At 52.8% G+C, this 15734-nt stretch overlaps 1 protein-coding gene across 1 annotated transcript in view; it reads right to left on the reverse strand.

Annotated features, from left to right (window-relative positions):
• Positions 1-15734, reverse strand: part of TGM2 (transglutaminase 2) — a 72510-nt gene that overhangs the window by 42771 nt on the left and 14005 nt on the right. The window contains exons 3-4 of the mRNA XM_053247697.1: positions 6037-6279; positions 3539-3657 (exon numbers count right to left, since the gene is read on the reverse strand). Coding sequence (XP_053103672.1) covers positions 3539-3657; positions 6037-6279 — 362 coding nt within the window. The remainder of the gene's footprint in view (positions 1-3538; positions 3658-6036; positions 6280-15734) is intronic.

Here is a 15734-nt window from a genome sequence, read left to right on the forward strand (position 1 = left end):
CAGGACTTAGCATTTTCACAGACTCAGCATTTCAGAATCAGTTCCGGAATCAGTATTTTCAGATGCAGGAACCAGCGTTTGTTAAAAGAATAAAAGGAAATTGTGAAGCTTATTTTGTGGGATGATCTCTTTGGCCATGCATGGCCCTCACAGTAGGCACTCATATCTGCCTGTTTTGTTTTTTAATTTAACTGTTTGAAATGGATTTGATGGAGTGCTTCATACTTGAGCTTTGAAATATATCGTAATTAAGAAGATACATCAGACATCAAAATCAATATGTGTGAACAACAGAAAGTGACTAGGAACATTCTGCTTAAACCACCCAGATCAAAAATATTCTTATTTGTCTTAAACCTTGACAGCATAGCAATTTTCTCTTACTCTTCTAAACCTTAAAACCTTAGCCATAAACATGATATATCCTTTTTTGTTTCTTTGTGCTCTTTCTGAGACAGGTGAGCTATAGAGTTAAACAGATAAAAACACACCACCAACACTAGAGGCCATCTCTCTAGTGAGGTCCAGCAGGTGTCTCTGAGTGATTTCCGTGCGCTGCGTGGCTGCCATGATGATGAGCCCCAAGCAGCAAGCAGTTGGAGATCAGTTGCTATAAGAGAGGGGTTTTCAACCCTGGATCCCGAGATGTTATGAGACTACAGCTCCCATCATCCTCAGTCGCAATGGCTTGTGGCTGGGGATGACGGGAGTTGTAGTCCAACAAGATCAGGGAGCCAAACTTTGAGAACCTCTAAGAGTTGTACCATCTATATATTTAATTCTCTAAGATGTAGCTGTGGCTAGTCCCATGTGTGGCAGCTCTTGCGAGAGTTTGGAGAACGGCTGGACAGCCATGGGGACAGGGAAGAAAACAGCAAAGACGGCCTGCCAGTGGAGCCGCGCCGGCAGGACAAGGAGCCGAAGTCCTGCTAGTGGGAGGAGGCAGCCGGCCGGTGGAGCCGCATGGTGGGCAGAAGTGGGTGGCCAGTGGAGCCACACCAGCAGGAGGAGGTGGCCGGCCAGTGGAGTTGCGCTGGTGGGCAAAGCCGTGCCGGCAGGAGGAGGTGGTGGTGGGCTGGCCGGGTGGAGGTGGCTGGCGGACGGGTGGGAAAGTCAGCGCTGACGGGCGGCTGGTAAGAAAGCAATGGTGGCAACAGGCGGGAGGAAATGGCTGGGTCAAACTAGAGGCGCAGATGCTCTGCGCCTGGCCCAGCTAGTATTAAGTAAAGTTTGTTCCCAACTTCAGGGCCAAACGGACTGCAGCAGTGAGAGACCTGTGACAGGATCTCCCCCTCTGCAGCGGGATTTGGGCTGCCCCGCTGCTATGGTTAACCACAAAAGACTCAATCCTGGATCTGCCAAACTCACATTTCATGGAACCCTTAGCCTTTTTAATAACAAAGTGTTCAGGGGACAACGAAAAACGTTATAACCAGCTTTGCTCCCAGTCTTATTAGACTCAGCAGTTTCGTCAGGCCTCCAGGGCGCTTTCCAGACTAGCTGCTCATCAGCAACAAAATGCCTCCGTTCGAGAAAGTCGCATTTGGAACGGAAACAGCAGGGGGAGCCGTCTCGCAGCAACTAACAACCCGAAAAAACAGCAACTTTTTCACACCAGATATACGACGTCCTTGCTCTATATTGCAGCAATTAAATTCGAAACAAGGCATTGGCAATGTGAACGGCATCCTGCTGTCCGCATAGGGGCTGAAGTGTCACGACGCAGGAAGGGTGGAAGCCCACTTCCGAGATGCGTCCTGACCCCATTGCAGGGTCTAGTCTGGAAAGCACCCAGGTAGTCGCAAAGGTTTTTGGGCTGGCTGGTGCTCATGGTTAGTTTTGTGTGGTTCCTGTTTTTCTTATTCCTGTAGATGCGTTTTCATTCTCCTCTGGGGCTCGCAGATGTGGGTGCCCAGATGCTGCAGGGCTGCAACTCCCACCACCCCCAGCCTCAACTGCCAGAGGCCTTTAGGCTGGAGGGGACCCGAGCTGTAGACCCAGCACCACAGCATCTCGCCAGCCCTGTTTGAGACCCCTGGGATTTACTCATGCGATTTACATTTCTTGTCTTGTTTTGTTTTGTAACATTTATTCTGGTCGAAGATCGAAATTAAGATTCATTTGTTTGTTTGGTTTGTTTTGATATATGCTTTCTCTAACTGGAAAGGGAGAGGAATCCCCAATACATAAGTAAAATAAACAACATTGAAAGGTGTTAATTTTAATTATTTTATGCTTCTCACTAGTGCAGAGATTCTCAACGCTGGGTCCCCAGATGTTATTGGACTTCAACTCCCATAATCCCCAATCGAAGGCCACTGGGGCTGGGGATTATGGGAGTTGAAGTCCAATAACATCTGGGGACCCAAGTTTGAGAATCCCTGCACTAGTGGATTGAGCAAAACAGTTGACACCACTTTTGCAGAGTCTGTCCCGCATGAGTCATAAGAACATGAGAAGCAGCTTGCTGGGTGAGAGAGAAAAATCCCTTTGGCCCAGCATCCTGTTTCCCACAGTAGCCAACCAGTTGCTACTGAAGCCCACATGCAGAGAAGGAGGGCAAGAGGCCTCCCCTGTTCTTTCTCTCCAGCAACTGGTATACCGAGATATACTGCCTCTGAATGTGGAGGTTCCATCCAGTCATTGTGATAAGTAACCACTGGTTGCCATATCCTCCGTGAATGTGTTTAATCCCCTGGAAGATAAGTCTATCAGAGGCTACGGATCATGAATTATGAGCAAGGCGGTCTATTGCCCATCGTGACATCACTTCCTGGGCACAGCTTCAGCTGCAGTTTCCTGCCCTGTGTCAGTGGGGAGCCCTTGAACACCGGGCTTCTGTGTAGCTCATGACTTCATATCCAGGGGTTGGTAGGGTTGCCAACATCCCACTGCCTGGATAAGGGACGTGAGCTGGGGACTGCGTAGGAGTCACTGGGAGCTTGAGAGCTGTGTGTGGTTTTTCCACTTTCCACTTAAACTATGGTATAAATGACAACACAGAATGCTTCTCCTCTGCTTATCAATATAACCATGGTTAGCCAAACTGGGTGTGATGTAATTTTGCTTTCTAGAAAGAGAAGCCAGTAAAAAGAGGTTTCACACATGTTCACCATCTAGTAGTCATTGCTTGACTACTTGCATGATTTTCATGATCCAGATACCTGGATAATGTGAAGTTAGCCAGTCAATGAGGGCTGTTAATGTTAACGTTTTTGTCAATGTCCCCAATATGGGACTGATGACAACCCTAAGCCTGCAGCCCACCAGAACCACAGAGTACTCTGGGAGGGAGGGAGGGAGTTGGAGCTCATTAATTATTTCATCATTAGTGAAAATAACCGGTTTGATCTGAGCCATAGGTTCTTCCCATTCGCTGGAAATATGGGACAAATGGCATCCCATAACGGAAAGACAATGTGGGGCGGAAACAAGGGATGTCCCTGCAAATAAAGGACGGGTGGCGACCCTAGAGGTTGGCACCTATGCAGAAGATGCTCCCGGCAAAAGGGCAGGACAGGGCCAGAGAGAAACTCACCTGCCCGAAGTTCCATGGGATGGAATAGATGTACTCCTTTGAGCCCTGGTAGATTTGGCCATGCTGAGTGAGGACGTACTCGTTGCGTTCCTCTTCCCTCTCGAGAAAGACGGAATCCGCTGGGAAGAGAGAAAGCAGGAAGATGGCAGAGCTCTGAGTTGATGGGTTGGAGGAGATCTCCCAGGGGCATCTCACAGTACGTGGCATATGCATCGCCCATGGTGGGGGGGGGGGGGGCTGTAGTCATATGCCCAGAGGCACAGTACCTGGACAGCAGTTGCTGTGGTGGGGGCAATAGCAGAGTGGGGCTCTGGCCCTCGTGGATAAGAGGGCTGTAGATTAATTATGCACTGTGAGAAAAAGTGCTTCCTTTTTCTAAAATCCCTTGCCTTCAGTTTCATGGGATGACCCCAGGTTCTAAGATGGTGAGAGAGGGAGGAAGATTTCTCTGTCCACTTACTCTACTCCAAGCATAATTTAATACACTTCAATCATGTCTCCCCGCAGTCGTCTTTTTTCTAAAATGAAAAGCTCTACATGATGTAAACTTGCTTCATAAGAAAGGTGCTCCAGGCCCCTGGTCATCTTGGTTGCCCTCTTCTGCACCTTCTCCAGTTCTACAATGTCCGTCTTAAAATACAGTGACCAGAATTGCACACAGTACTCCAAATATGGCCGCACCACAGATATGTATAAAGCATTCTAATATTGGCGATTTTATTTTCAACCCCCTTCCTAATGATCCCTAGCATGGAATTTTCACGGCTGCCGTGCACTGAGTTGACACTTTCAATGAGCGTTCCACTAAAGACCCCAAAATCTCTCTCCTGGTCAGTCACTGACAGCTTAGACCCCCATCAGTATATATGTGAAGTGTGGGGTGGGTGGTGCCTCAATATACATCACTTTACACTAGGTTAACATTGATCCGTCTTTGCCATTTTGTTGCCCACTTCCACAGTTTGGAGAGATCCTTTTGGAGCTCCTCCCATTCCATTTTGGATTTCATTACCCATATGACATACAGTGGTCCCTCTACTTACGAAATTAATCCATTCCGAATGCACATTTGTAAGTCGAAAAGTTCATAAGTCGAAAAGCGGTTTCCCATAGGAATGCATTGGGAACGGATTAATGCGTTCCGGAGCCTAGAAAAAAGACCCAGACCCCCAGTAAGGCTTGCAAACTGCACAGGAACATTTCTTTTCAAGAATAAACAGGCAGTAAACAGGCAGGCAAGTCAAGGAAACCGCATGTAAAATTCGTAAGTCGAGGAAACCCCATCTAAAAATTTGTAAGTCGAAAAAACTGCATCTAAAACCGGATCTAAAACTGCCATTTGTAACTCGAAAAATACTTATGTCGAGTAGTTCGTAAGTCGAGGGACCACTGTAGTTTAGCGTCATATGTCAATTTGGCCACTATGCTGCTTATCCCAACTTCTAGATCAATTATGAACAAGTTAAAGAGCACTGGTCCCAGTACCAGTCTCTGGGGGCCCCTGGAAGCTCCAGCATGCCCTGCGCAAGTGCGCAGGGCATGCTGGCGAGACCCCCGGAGCTGGGAGGTGGCTTTTCACCTCCCCTCCAGGGGTCTCCTCGTCAGTAGCCACGGCACAGAGCCGCACCACGGCTACTCACGATAAAAAACCCGGGTTTGTGGAGCACTCGCTCTGCAAACCTGGTTTTAGGGGAGGGGTACTTGAGCAGGTTACCCGCTCTAGAACCACCGGGCTCGCAGCCGAGCCAGGTGGTTCTCACGATTGCAGAAAATTGGGCTAGTGGAGGCTAGCCAGATTTTCTGCAATCGTGAAAATAGCCTCTATGTATAGTATGTCAACCAGATCACCTTGATCGCCTGTTTTTTTGTTTCAAGCATCTGATGTTCAGATATATTCTGCCTCTGAACCTGGAGGTTCTGTATAATCATCATGGATAGCCCTATCCTCCATGAATGTGTCTAAACCCCTGTTAAAGTCATCTAAGCTAGCGGCCACCACTAGATCTTGTGGCAGTGAGTTCCATGCATTAATTATGTACTGTGTAAAGAAGTTCTTTCTTTGTTCTGCCTTGATTCCCATCACCATCAATTTCATTGGATGAACCCAGGATCTAGCATTACGAGAGAGAGAAACTTCTCTCTATCCACCTTTTTTGCCTCATGTATAATTTTATGAACCTCCAGCATATCACTTCTTAGTCAACTCCACCCCACACTGAACTTAAAAGGCCAAAACACTTTCCTTGTAAGGAAAGAGCCCCTAGCCCCCCTGATCCTTTTTGTTCCCTCTTCTGCACCTTTCCCAGATCTACAATATCTTTTTTTGAGATGCAGCAACCAAAACTGGGAGCAGGATTCCAAAGCGTTGGAAGCCAATAATTCCAAATGCACCATTGCTCAGATGCAAAAGGAAAGGTGGTGGGCATGGAAAATGAGGAAGGCTCCTCCTGGGCCTCCAGCCCCACCCAATGGCTTGGCAAAGCCTGTGGACATCTTACCTGGGCACCAAGGGTTGAAGAGCAAGATGAATTCCCCAAGGGGGAAGCTGGAGCCTTGGTGGTCTGTGGAGGCCTCCATGGTCAGGCGGTAGCGGCCAATCCGGGCATTAGGCGGGGAGGAGAGGGAGACGGAGAGGGAGGCCCCATCCTGGCTCTCCACTGCTGAGCTCCAGGCGGCCTGTTCCAGCGAGCAAGAGAGAGGAAAGGCTGACCTGGTCCCTGAGGTCTCAATGGGGCAAGGCCCTGTGGGGGAAGAAGAAACCAACCAGTTGGTTAACGCTTCTGTGCAGGGATTAACTCCACTTATCCCATCCACAGACACACAGTGAGGTGATGCTGTGCAGGATGTGTTCGTGTGGTGGGAAAACCAGCTGAGGAAATTGCCAGAAACTTCTGGAGAGAAACCTTGACACATCCTCTTTGACCTCATCCAGCCCCCACCCACGCCTTTGGCACTCCTTGAGACAACAGCTCTTTGCAGATGCAGCTGGATGCTTAGAAACAGTGCAGAACAGAGCAGGTACAATTTCGGAGCGGGGCTGACAAGGTCATCTGTAAGTGCTAATGTAAGTGCTATTGCTATCTGGGGGATCTTGTCCTATCTCCCATCTCTACCGTTTATCTATGGCTAAAATCCCACATATTATGCTTTGGGGGGGAAATCCAAATTATGCGCAAGATTAAGACCAACATGATTGACAGCAGCATATGAGTGACCAGGGACCACCTTCTGAGAGACAGACCGAGAGACTCAGGCTGGGAAGCTGCCCCCATCCAGCACCCCTGCCCCAGTGGAGGTGGCCCCCTCCTTCCCCCACCTACCACCACAGAGCAACCATCTTGCACTGAGGGGGCAGGGAGGGAGATCCGAAAGAGGTGAGCCTAAAGAGCTCACCGTGCAAAGATCTAAACATGTTGCTTGATGTGTTGCTCTTTATTTAAGCTTTTTTGGAAACCGCTTTGGAAGGTTCGTTAAGCTTGAAAAGGTTCCAGGGACAGTTCTACTTTCCTGGTCCTTGTTTCTGATAAATGACTGTCTCTAGGTCCATTCACATGTTATGTTCAACATCCATATGAGTGTGTAGTGTGCACAGGGACAGTCATTCACATGCTGTGTTGAACGCAGGTTCCATCTGTACCATGCATTTGCACGGTCTGTTGGAGATGAACTTCCAGTGCATCGACCTTTTGCACCAACTGTCCTAATGAGCACTAGGGGCATTGGGAGTAGAGACAGTGAGTCGGGGTCTCCCTATCTGTCCCTACCCTATGACTTCCTGTGCTGAGTCACAATCCTTCCTTTCCCTCCTAGAGAGCAGATGGAAACATCTCTCTCTCTCCTTACCTATCCACTATGTAGTCCTTTAGATTAGAAGTAGGTCTTTCCTGTCTAAGTGTATTTAACCAATAAATGTTTAGTGTTTAGTCACACAAGGATCTCCATGTGTTTTCTCTAAATAGCTGCAGTATCCAAACCGTCCTCTGCTACCTACTCTGTAAGTGGAGTGTGTGCTCATTCCTTAGTGCTCTGCTGTTTTACCTATTGTGGGTAAAAATCAACAACCTCTAACAGGGTCTGCATCATCCAGGCTCACCTTTAAAACAACACAGGAATAGTCATTCACACAAACACATGTGCAAGTGTACAAACATCTGTACACTCCGACAGCATAATGTCTGAACTGGACATTTGTTCTGCCCCAATGTTTGCCTTGCTAACGTTTTTCATGACTCGGGCTAGATATGCAGTGGGGAATGGAGGCATCTTGTCTCTGGTGGTCAAAGCATCCCACCTGCCCATGGTCATGATCCACAGGGGGCCCACAGAGTGCACTGCCTGCCACTCGCTGCAGCCACTGAGGTCTACTTTGAACCCATTCTAGAAGAAGGATGTTTTCCTAGCATCTCTCTCAAATACAGGAATCCCCAGTCTTGCTGGACTCCAACTCCCATCATCCCCAGGCACTTTCCCTGCCTCTTTCTGGAGACAAGGGGACACTCCTTGCCACCCTGGTGTGCCTTTGGCTTTGCATCTGCCTGCAGCGGCGGCTTCATTGCTGCCAGTTAGTTGTTAAGACTGGTTGTGCTGGTGGTGGTGGTGGTGGTGGTTGCCTTAAACCTCTCACCTTTGTATGCTTCGAGGGTATTTCTGTGGCGAGACAGTAGCATAAATCTTGCAAATCGGGGGGGGGGGATAGATTGGCTTGCAAGAGTCTGCCTTTGGGAAGGAGCACAGGTGGCATGAGAGAGGCCTCGATTCGCCAGGCATGTGCATTTGTCCCCCCCCCCCCGTTGCTCTGAGGGGAAGGAGGAGGAGGGGGGCTGGTGGGCAGCCAGGATGCCTTCCAGGCCGAACTTCCGATGGTCCAATGGCGGAGTGTTTATTTCGAGTGAGCAGCTGCTTGAAGGGGATTGATGGGAAGTGAGGAGAGGAGCCTCCGGGCTGGTCTCCTCTGGTGACTGAGGGGGCTTTGCGCTCGCTCCGTGTGTCTCCTGGAGCTCAGAGCACCACAAACACACACACAGGAGTGGTGTGTCCTGCTGCTCCAAGCCGACCCAGAGAGGCCCCGCTACAAACAAGGGCAGGGTCTGATGCAAGGTTAGCCACGGAGGGAGGAGGAGGAGGAGGAGGGAGTTTTTCAAAGCTGTGCTTTGTGCACCGTCACTCTCTAATGGCCCGGTGGTTTCATCGGCGCACTTCAGGTGCCGCCGTGCCTCGCCCCCGGTCCCCTCCTGGCATCCGGCATCCCACAACCACACGGCCTCCTCTGAGCACAGCAACCGTATACAGCTCTTTCCACACCAAGCCTACCTCACCTCACCACTCCAGGTCAGCTCTTGGGGAAGAAGAAGAAGAAGAAAGATGCCTGTCCTCCCAGCCTGCACATATGAGCCGAGCGGGGTGGGCGGGCGGGGGAAGCAGGCACAGTGGCCTCTTGTGCTTGGAATTCTGTTTGCTGGTCTCCCTCCCATCCTGCCCTGCCCTCGCAAGAATGAGATCTGCGCTGCCTGCAGGCTGGCCATTTTTCAGGTAGAGCCATGCAGGCTAGCGTGGCTCTCGTTACCTCTGGGGCAGCAGGGTGGGATGGAAGGGGGGGGGAGGAACCGAGCTCCAAGAAGCACCACCATCACCCCACCCCAGCTCGTGAGGGTGAGCCCGTCTGACCTGGGTCTGGGGGAGAATCTTGCACCCAAGCAAAGGCGGCTGCAAGCATAGAAGGCGCTGGCCTTCTCTGGCTGGAGGTGACTTGACTCACTGGCTTTGGGTCTCTACAACTGAGCAATGCCCATCTGGATACACCCTTGGTACGCTGCAATGCCTCAGCATGGGGGCTGTCAACATGGCTGCAGCAGATGGTGGAGTGCCACCATGAAATCATGGTGGCCACGGAGACCAGCTCCACACGGTGGCTCTAAACAGCTGAAATAGCATTTGCACCTGAGCGCACTACTCAGCCATGGACCAGTGGCAGCCCTGCTCTGCTGTCTTCAGAGGCCCTCCTGTGGGGGGGGAAAGGGCGTCTTCCACTGGCTAGTGTGGACCTACCGTAAGATGCTTCTCCTGAATCCAGGCACAACTAGGACATCTAGTGGGAGGAGGGAGCCAAGGGGGCGGCAAAGACCGTCATTAGGGGAGCGAGGGTTTGGCTAGACCTTAAGGAGTCTAGGGGGCAGGTAATGAATGTTGTCACTTTATGTAACTTATTAATGATGTTTGCTTGACATTTCCAACTTATTCCAAAAATGGGACAGAGTCCTCTTAGAAAATGCTATCTTTTTGGATGAGGCCAAACCTTCTTTCCAGGCCAGTTTTCTCTTCCGGTCCAAGACTATGAGGCAGGAGAGGCTGGTGTGGGGAGAGAGGTCAGCACCAGGCCAGCTGAAATCTGCAGAGGAGATGACTCTCCATCCCCCTACATGCACACGTGGTTTCATCCAGGTGAGCTCCTGGGAGCAAAAGGGTTGGCCTGGCTCCTGGGGGGCTGGAGGAGCCCCCTGCCTACCAGGCTGCACTGGCTTCTGCTGCTTGTTTGGAGCAGAGGAGAGAGTGGATGGGGCTCCTTTAAACAGTGGAGGCCTCTTAAAGTAGTGAATTCAAGCTATGGGGCCATAGAGGGCCGATGCCGGCATGGTGCGACACTTTTCTGTAGAGTTCCAGTCTGGTGGGCAGGGGAGCAAAAGGGGGAGCAGGAAATATTTGTGTGGGCTGCTCCTGCTGCCATCCCTTGCTCCCCTTTGGAGTCAGCCCTGTCTTAATCCATGCACTGCTGGAGTTGCCATCTCCCCATAATTGTATGGATTGCTCATAGTTTGGGAGCTTTGATCAGATTAAGCAGAAAACTGATGGGGAAACCTTTCAAGGGAGACAGAATCACGTGCCTGAAGAAGCAAGTTCAGCTAGACCTGCCTGCCTGCCTGCCTGCCCTCAGTGTAAAAGGAAAGGACTTCTGGATGGGCCAGGTGCAATGACAAGTGAGAGAGAGAGACACACCCATCCAGACCAGCACTGCATGAAGTCTCACAAGTGGGAGAAGGTGTGATCTTTGAGAATCACCCCTTCCCTTTGAAGCCCACTGTGCACACCTCCTCACCCTGGCAGCTGGGCCTGCCACCACCTCTTCGCTGCTGCCCCCGCTGCGGCCAGGCCCGCCGCCTTTTGGCCATGGCCAGCCCCGCCGCCTCGCCTGCCTCTCCTTGCTGCAGCTGGGCCTGCCGCCACCATGCATGCTCCGCCTTGCCGTGGCCGGGCGTGTGGCTGCCTCTCCGCCGCGGCCGGGCCTGCCACCGCCTCCCGGCCAGGGCCACCGCTTCGCCTGCCTTCCGGCCACCGCCTCCCCAGCACGGCCGCCACTGCCTCTCCTTGCCGCCATTAGCTTCAAAGAGGCCAACCGGTGCCCAGCCAATCAGCTTCAAAGAGCCTTGCCACATCCCGATGCATGTCTGGTGGCTGGCGAAGAGAATTAACTATAATGATAGCAGCAGCAGCAGCAGCAACATCAGCAACCACCAGCAGCAGCTGCAGAACAGCATACAATCAATTCAACAGGCTAGACCTGCAGCCAGGGATTAAAGTGCAAAGTGTGCGGAAGGGTTAGCCCTGGACAGATGATTCCAAGTGCAGCATACGGAGCAGAGAGACAGGGGCAGATACACGGCAGAGGCCTGGCAAGAAGGCAAACCGTCAGTACAGAGCTGAGGAAGCAGCTCAGTGCAGACGTCAGTCGGGGTTACGCGAGGGCATCCCTCAATTCCAGCCGGGGAGGTTTGGAAAAAACAAAAGTGAGACATCACCGATGGCCTTGTTGAGACCCAGAGCATCCGACTGCAATGCCCAATGCTGGATCCTGCCTGTCCCCCCACTCTAGACACCGCAATTGCTTGGCGAGGCAATGAAGGGCCGCAACAGCCACTCGGCAGGAGGGACCAGCTTCCTGGCTCCACACTGGAGGATAAAAATAACGAAAGTGGCCTCCCGAGTCAATCACCCCGTGAAAACCTTGCGGCTGGTTGCCGTGCGCAGGGCTGGGTCTGCTTCGGCCGACTGGGGCGGCTGGCTTCCCCTCCCCATCAAGGGCCCTGAGGGGAACACAAGGCCTCCCTCTGTCCCGCTGTAAACTTCCACAGGCGGCAGCCGCCAGGCTGGGAGCCCCCCCAGTGGGTGCCCCACGGCATGCCGGCAAGACAGAGGGCTCCTTTCAGGCGCTGCCCTCCGCAGCCCCTTTGGTCCAGGGGAAGCCCGCATGCTGACGGCCTGCAGAGAGAGTTGCTCTCCGGAGACCCCACCCAGGAGGGAGAGCAGCGCAAGCGGCAGGGCTAGGCTCTGGGCCGGCCAGCCCGCCTGCCCTCTCCGCCCACCTGGCCTCCTTCCTCCCAGCCGGGGCCCTTGGGGAGCCTCCCTTCCCACCCGGTGTGCTCTCTCTGTGCTGCCAACGTGACGCCGCCGCGGCCTCAGCTCCAGGCCAGCTCCTTCCCGGCCTCCCCTCCCCGGCTGAGGAGTCGGATTCTGTGGCCAAAAATACACACGATGAGCTCATGTGGAGGAGAGCGTTTGTCCTGGGCGGAGGAGCCTCGCTGCTGGGATGCTGCTGGCAGGACTGGAGAGCAGGGGCTCGGCCTCGGCCCCCTGCCCTGAGCCGCCCAAGCCATGACTCAGCCTCCCCCAGGACTGGACACGGGCATCACTGTCCTTCCTCCTCCTCCTCGTTCCCAAACAGGGCCAGCAAGCTCTCCTTTCCTCTCAGCCAGACAGTTGCTAATTCAGAATTCCAGGGCGGGGGACCCTCTGGGACCGGCCGGGCCTGGCTGTGTCCACAGGCACTGTTTGTTTTGAGCGGCCGGAGCAGAGCATCACCCCCGCCCCGCCCCAGGGCTTGTCAACGAATGCTTCTCTTCTCCCACTGTGGGGCAGGCAGGCAGGCAGGCATGTGGGCCTGACACGGGACCCAGCTCCAGGTTTGCAGCAAACTTCCTGGAACCGGGGTGTGCAAGACGTCGGAGACAGACGCCCTTTCCGCTGGGCGGAGAAATCAGGGGCCATCCTGTTTGCTTCTTCCTAGCTGGGAGGGGAAGGTTCCCGCACCAAGGGTGGGGCTGGCATCGGCTTGCGGGGCTTTAGGAGCGAGCCACTTTCTTCCCCCCCAAGGACAAGGTGTTTGCTTCCCTCATCCCAAGGCCAAATGGTTTCTGTCACTCTCCATGATCTGTGCAAGCCCAACGGAACCACAGAGGAGCCGAAATGCCGTCCAGTGGGTCGTCTGCTGCACGTCTTAAATTAGCCTTGGGTTGTTCGGTCAAGTCTCGTTCAATCCCAACCCATCCTCGGGCTGTTTGCTCACTAACATGGCATGTGGAGAAGGAAGCTGCCCTTGGCCAGACGGCCCTGATCAATCGGGGTGCTTGCAGGGGCGTAGCTGAGGGAAGGGGGGCTCGTGTCGCCCCTCTCTCTGGCAGCCCCTTGGAGTGAGGGAGATAATGAAGAAAACAGGGAGGGATGGAGCTGGGGGCCCCTCAGGGACCTGGGAGCCCGGGGTCTTTGAACCCATTTGCTCAATTACAGCTACCAATTTTGGGTATTATACAGCTACCAATTATAGCTACCAATTAAACCAATTTTTAAATTTTATTTTCAGCAAACACAGCACATGTGTAAAAACCAAGCCTAATTCCCTCTTGCTCCAGAATACCACTATAAGCTGTTGGCGATCTGAACAGGCCAATCCCACCCCCCACTCCCTGCCCTTCATTTCCCACCCAAACCTCCCCCCTACCCCGCATGCCACACACACACTTTAGCAGACACTTTCAACACTCTTGTCTGAACTGCTCTCAAACATAGATTTCAACTCACACAATTTGTCTGACTTGGAGTAAGAGCAACTTTTGGGAAACGATGAAGAAATCGGGGGCTTTAGCAAGGCCCTGGGTGGGGTGGCAGGAGCAGCATGTCCCCTCCCCCTCAGTCAAAAAGTAGCAGCAGCCACTGGCCACATTCGCACACAACGGGGGTCCAATGGTCCCATGGTTCTGCCCCCCTCAATATGCACGCTTACCTGTCTGCATCTGGATATATTGCACAGGACCCAACCTGCAGTTAGGGAGATTGTGGGGAGAGGTTGTGGGAACTGGCTGACGGGCTTCAGCCAATCGCAATGGAGAGAGGGAGGAGCTTCCTCCCTCAACTCCCGTTTCAGAGAATCCTCTACATTCAGACATGCAGCAGCCGGCTGCTAATCTCAGGTAGGAACAGCAAAACTTACTGCAAACCAAGGGTTCAAATAAGAGTTTGGGGAGGGAAACCTCGGGTCGCTTTTCCAATGGGGCACAGGTTCCATGCATTTGAACGTACCTCTGCCCCAACCTCTGCCCCATTTAACTCTGGTTTCCTGTAATGTGTGAATGGGGCCAAATATTCCCTCTCTCCAGACAACCAAAGGAGTTACTCTACTTTTTTTTAAAGTCTCTGTGCCCTCAACATTCTTTGAGGCCCTAGATGGTCCCAGGGCCATTTTTTAAACTTTAATTTAGAAACCTACATGTTTCTGCATACCTATGGAGTCACCCAAATATGTCGAAACCATACCATATCCCTGGGTGTCCCCACTTCACTTTCAGAGCGAAGGGCACTCAACCAGTTAAGTTTGCTGCGAGTGGATATGATGGACATATTATCTTCTGTTATTGGCGATTTGGTTTTCAGTGACTCTTGTGCATATAGGAGAGCCAGCGTGGTGTGGTGGTTAGAGTGCTGGACTAGGACCGGGGAGACCCGAGTTCAAATCCCCCTTAAGCCATGAGACTAGCTGGGTGACTCTGGGCCAGTCACTTCTCTCTCAGCCTAACCTACTTCACAGGGTTGTTGTGAAAGAGAAACTCAAGTATGTAGTACACTGCTCTGGGCTCCTTGGAGGAAGAGCGGGATATAAATGTAATAATAATAATAATAATAATAATAATATAGCAAGTTCCCAGATCTCAAGAAGTGTAAAGAAATGTCTCTCCTTCCATTGCAGTGCTGGCAGCATTGAGGACAAGAGGGACCCGGTGGCAGGCAGGCTGGGAAGTGGGGAGGAGGAGGAGGAGGAGGAGATGTGGTGAGCGCACTCCGGCAGTCTGGGAGTAGCTTCGACACAGGCATGTGGGCCCAAAATATTGTCCTCTTAAGGTCCTGTGCTAAATCCTGGACAAAGCTCTGGTATGAACCATTGTGATCTGCTTGGGGATATATTGTGGTTTTCTCTTTTACCTGGCAAAACGCCATGGGGAGGTCAGCAGCAGTTCATCATCCTAACAAGCCAGGGAGGCGCCAGAGGAGGCAGTGCCGGCAGCTCCTCTCTCTCTCCCCCCCGCCCCTCCCAAGAGCCACGCTGCCTGCAGGCGGGCCATCCATCTCAGGCCGCACAGCTCTCGGGCAGCTGGGAGAGAGAGAGCAGCGACCCAGTTGCCGCTGGGAAGCAGAGGCAGCTGCGCCTCGTTTGCCCCCCTCCGGCTCCTGGGGACAAGCTGCTACTGAGTGAGGTCAGACCAGGAGGCAAAGCCGCTCTGCAGAGCGGAGAACAGTGGGGAATGCCTGCCTGCCTGCCTGCCTGAGAGCTCCCGCCCTTTGCCTGCTCCAAGCTGGGAAGCCAAGCTAAAGTCAGCTTCATAGGATCCAGTGGAACCCAACTGGCCCCTTGTGTCCCCTCAGCCCTGCAACACCCCCACTCCCCACCCCCCGTCCATCTACAGCGATGGCACTGCATTGCTCCTTCTCAGGAGGCCAACCATGATGCTGCAGAGGGGAAGGTGCCAGGCTGAGACTCCCTGCCAGAGTCAAGCCATACCAGGATGGGGATTTGTTCTGTCTAAATCAGAAGCAAGCACAGAGACCCCGGACGCTGCACTCTCGAGGTCATGCACAAAACCCTGGACAAAGTGTTGACATGTGTCAGCTGTGCCTGCTTGGGCACATTGTGGTTTCTTTGTTTCATCTGGCGCGATGCCGAACTGAGGTCAGGTGGGGGGAGAGGGGTTTGCGTCTTGCAAAGCCATCCGGCCTCCCTGAGCGCTGTGGGAAAGGCCAGCCGGAGGGCTTCCTCCCTTTGTTTCCCTCCCCTGCCCTCCTCTCCACTTCGCCACCAGCTGCCTGGTCTGCAGAGATAACAGGAGGGCCAAGAGTGCGGAACCTTCCGCCCCGCCCCTGCTTCCCATCCCCAGGAAGT

The sequence above is a fragment of the Hemicordylus capensis genome, chromosome 4 (genome assembly GCF_027244095.1).
Source record: "Hemicordylus capensis ecotype Gifberg chromosome 4, rHemCap1.1.pri, whole genome shotgun sequence".
Classification (NCBI taxonomy): Eukaryota; Metazoa; Chordata; class Lepidosauria; order Squamata; family Cordylidae; genus Hemicordylus; species Hemicordylus capensis.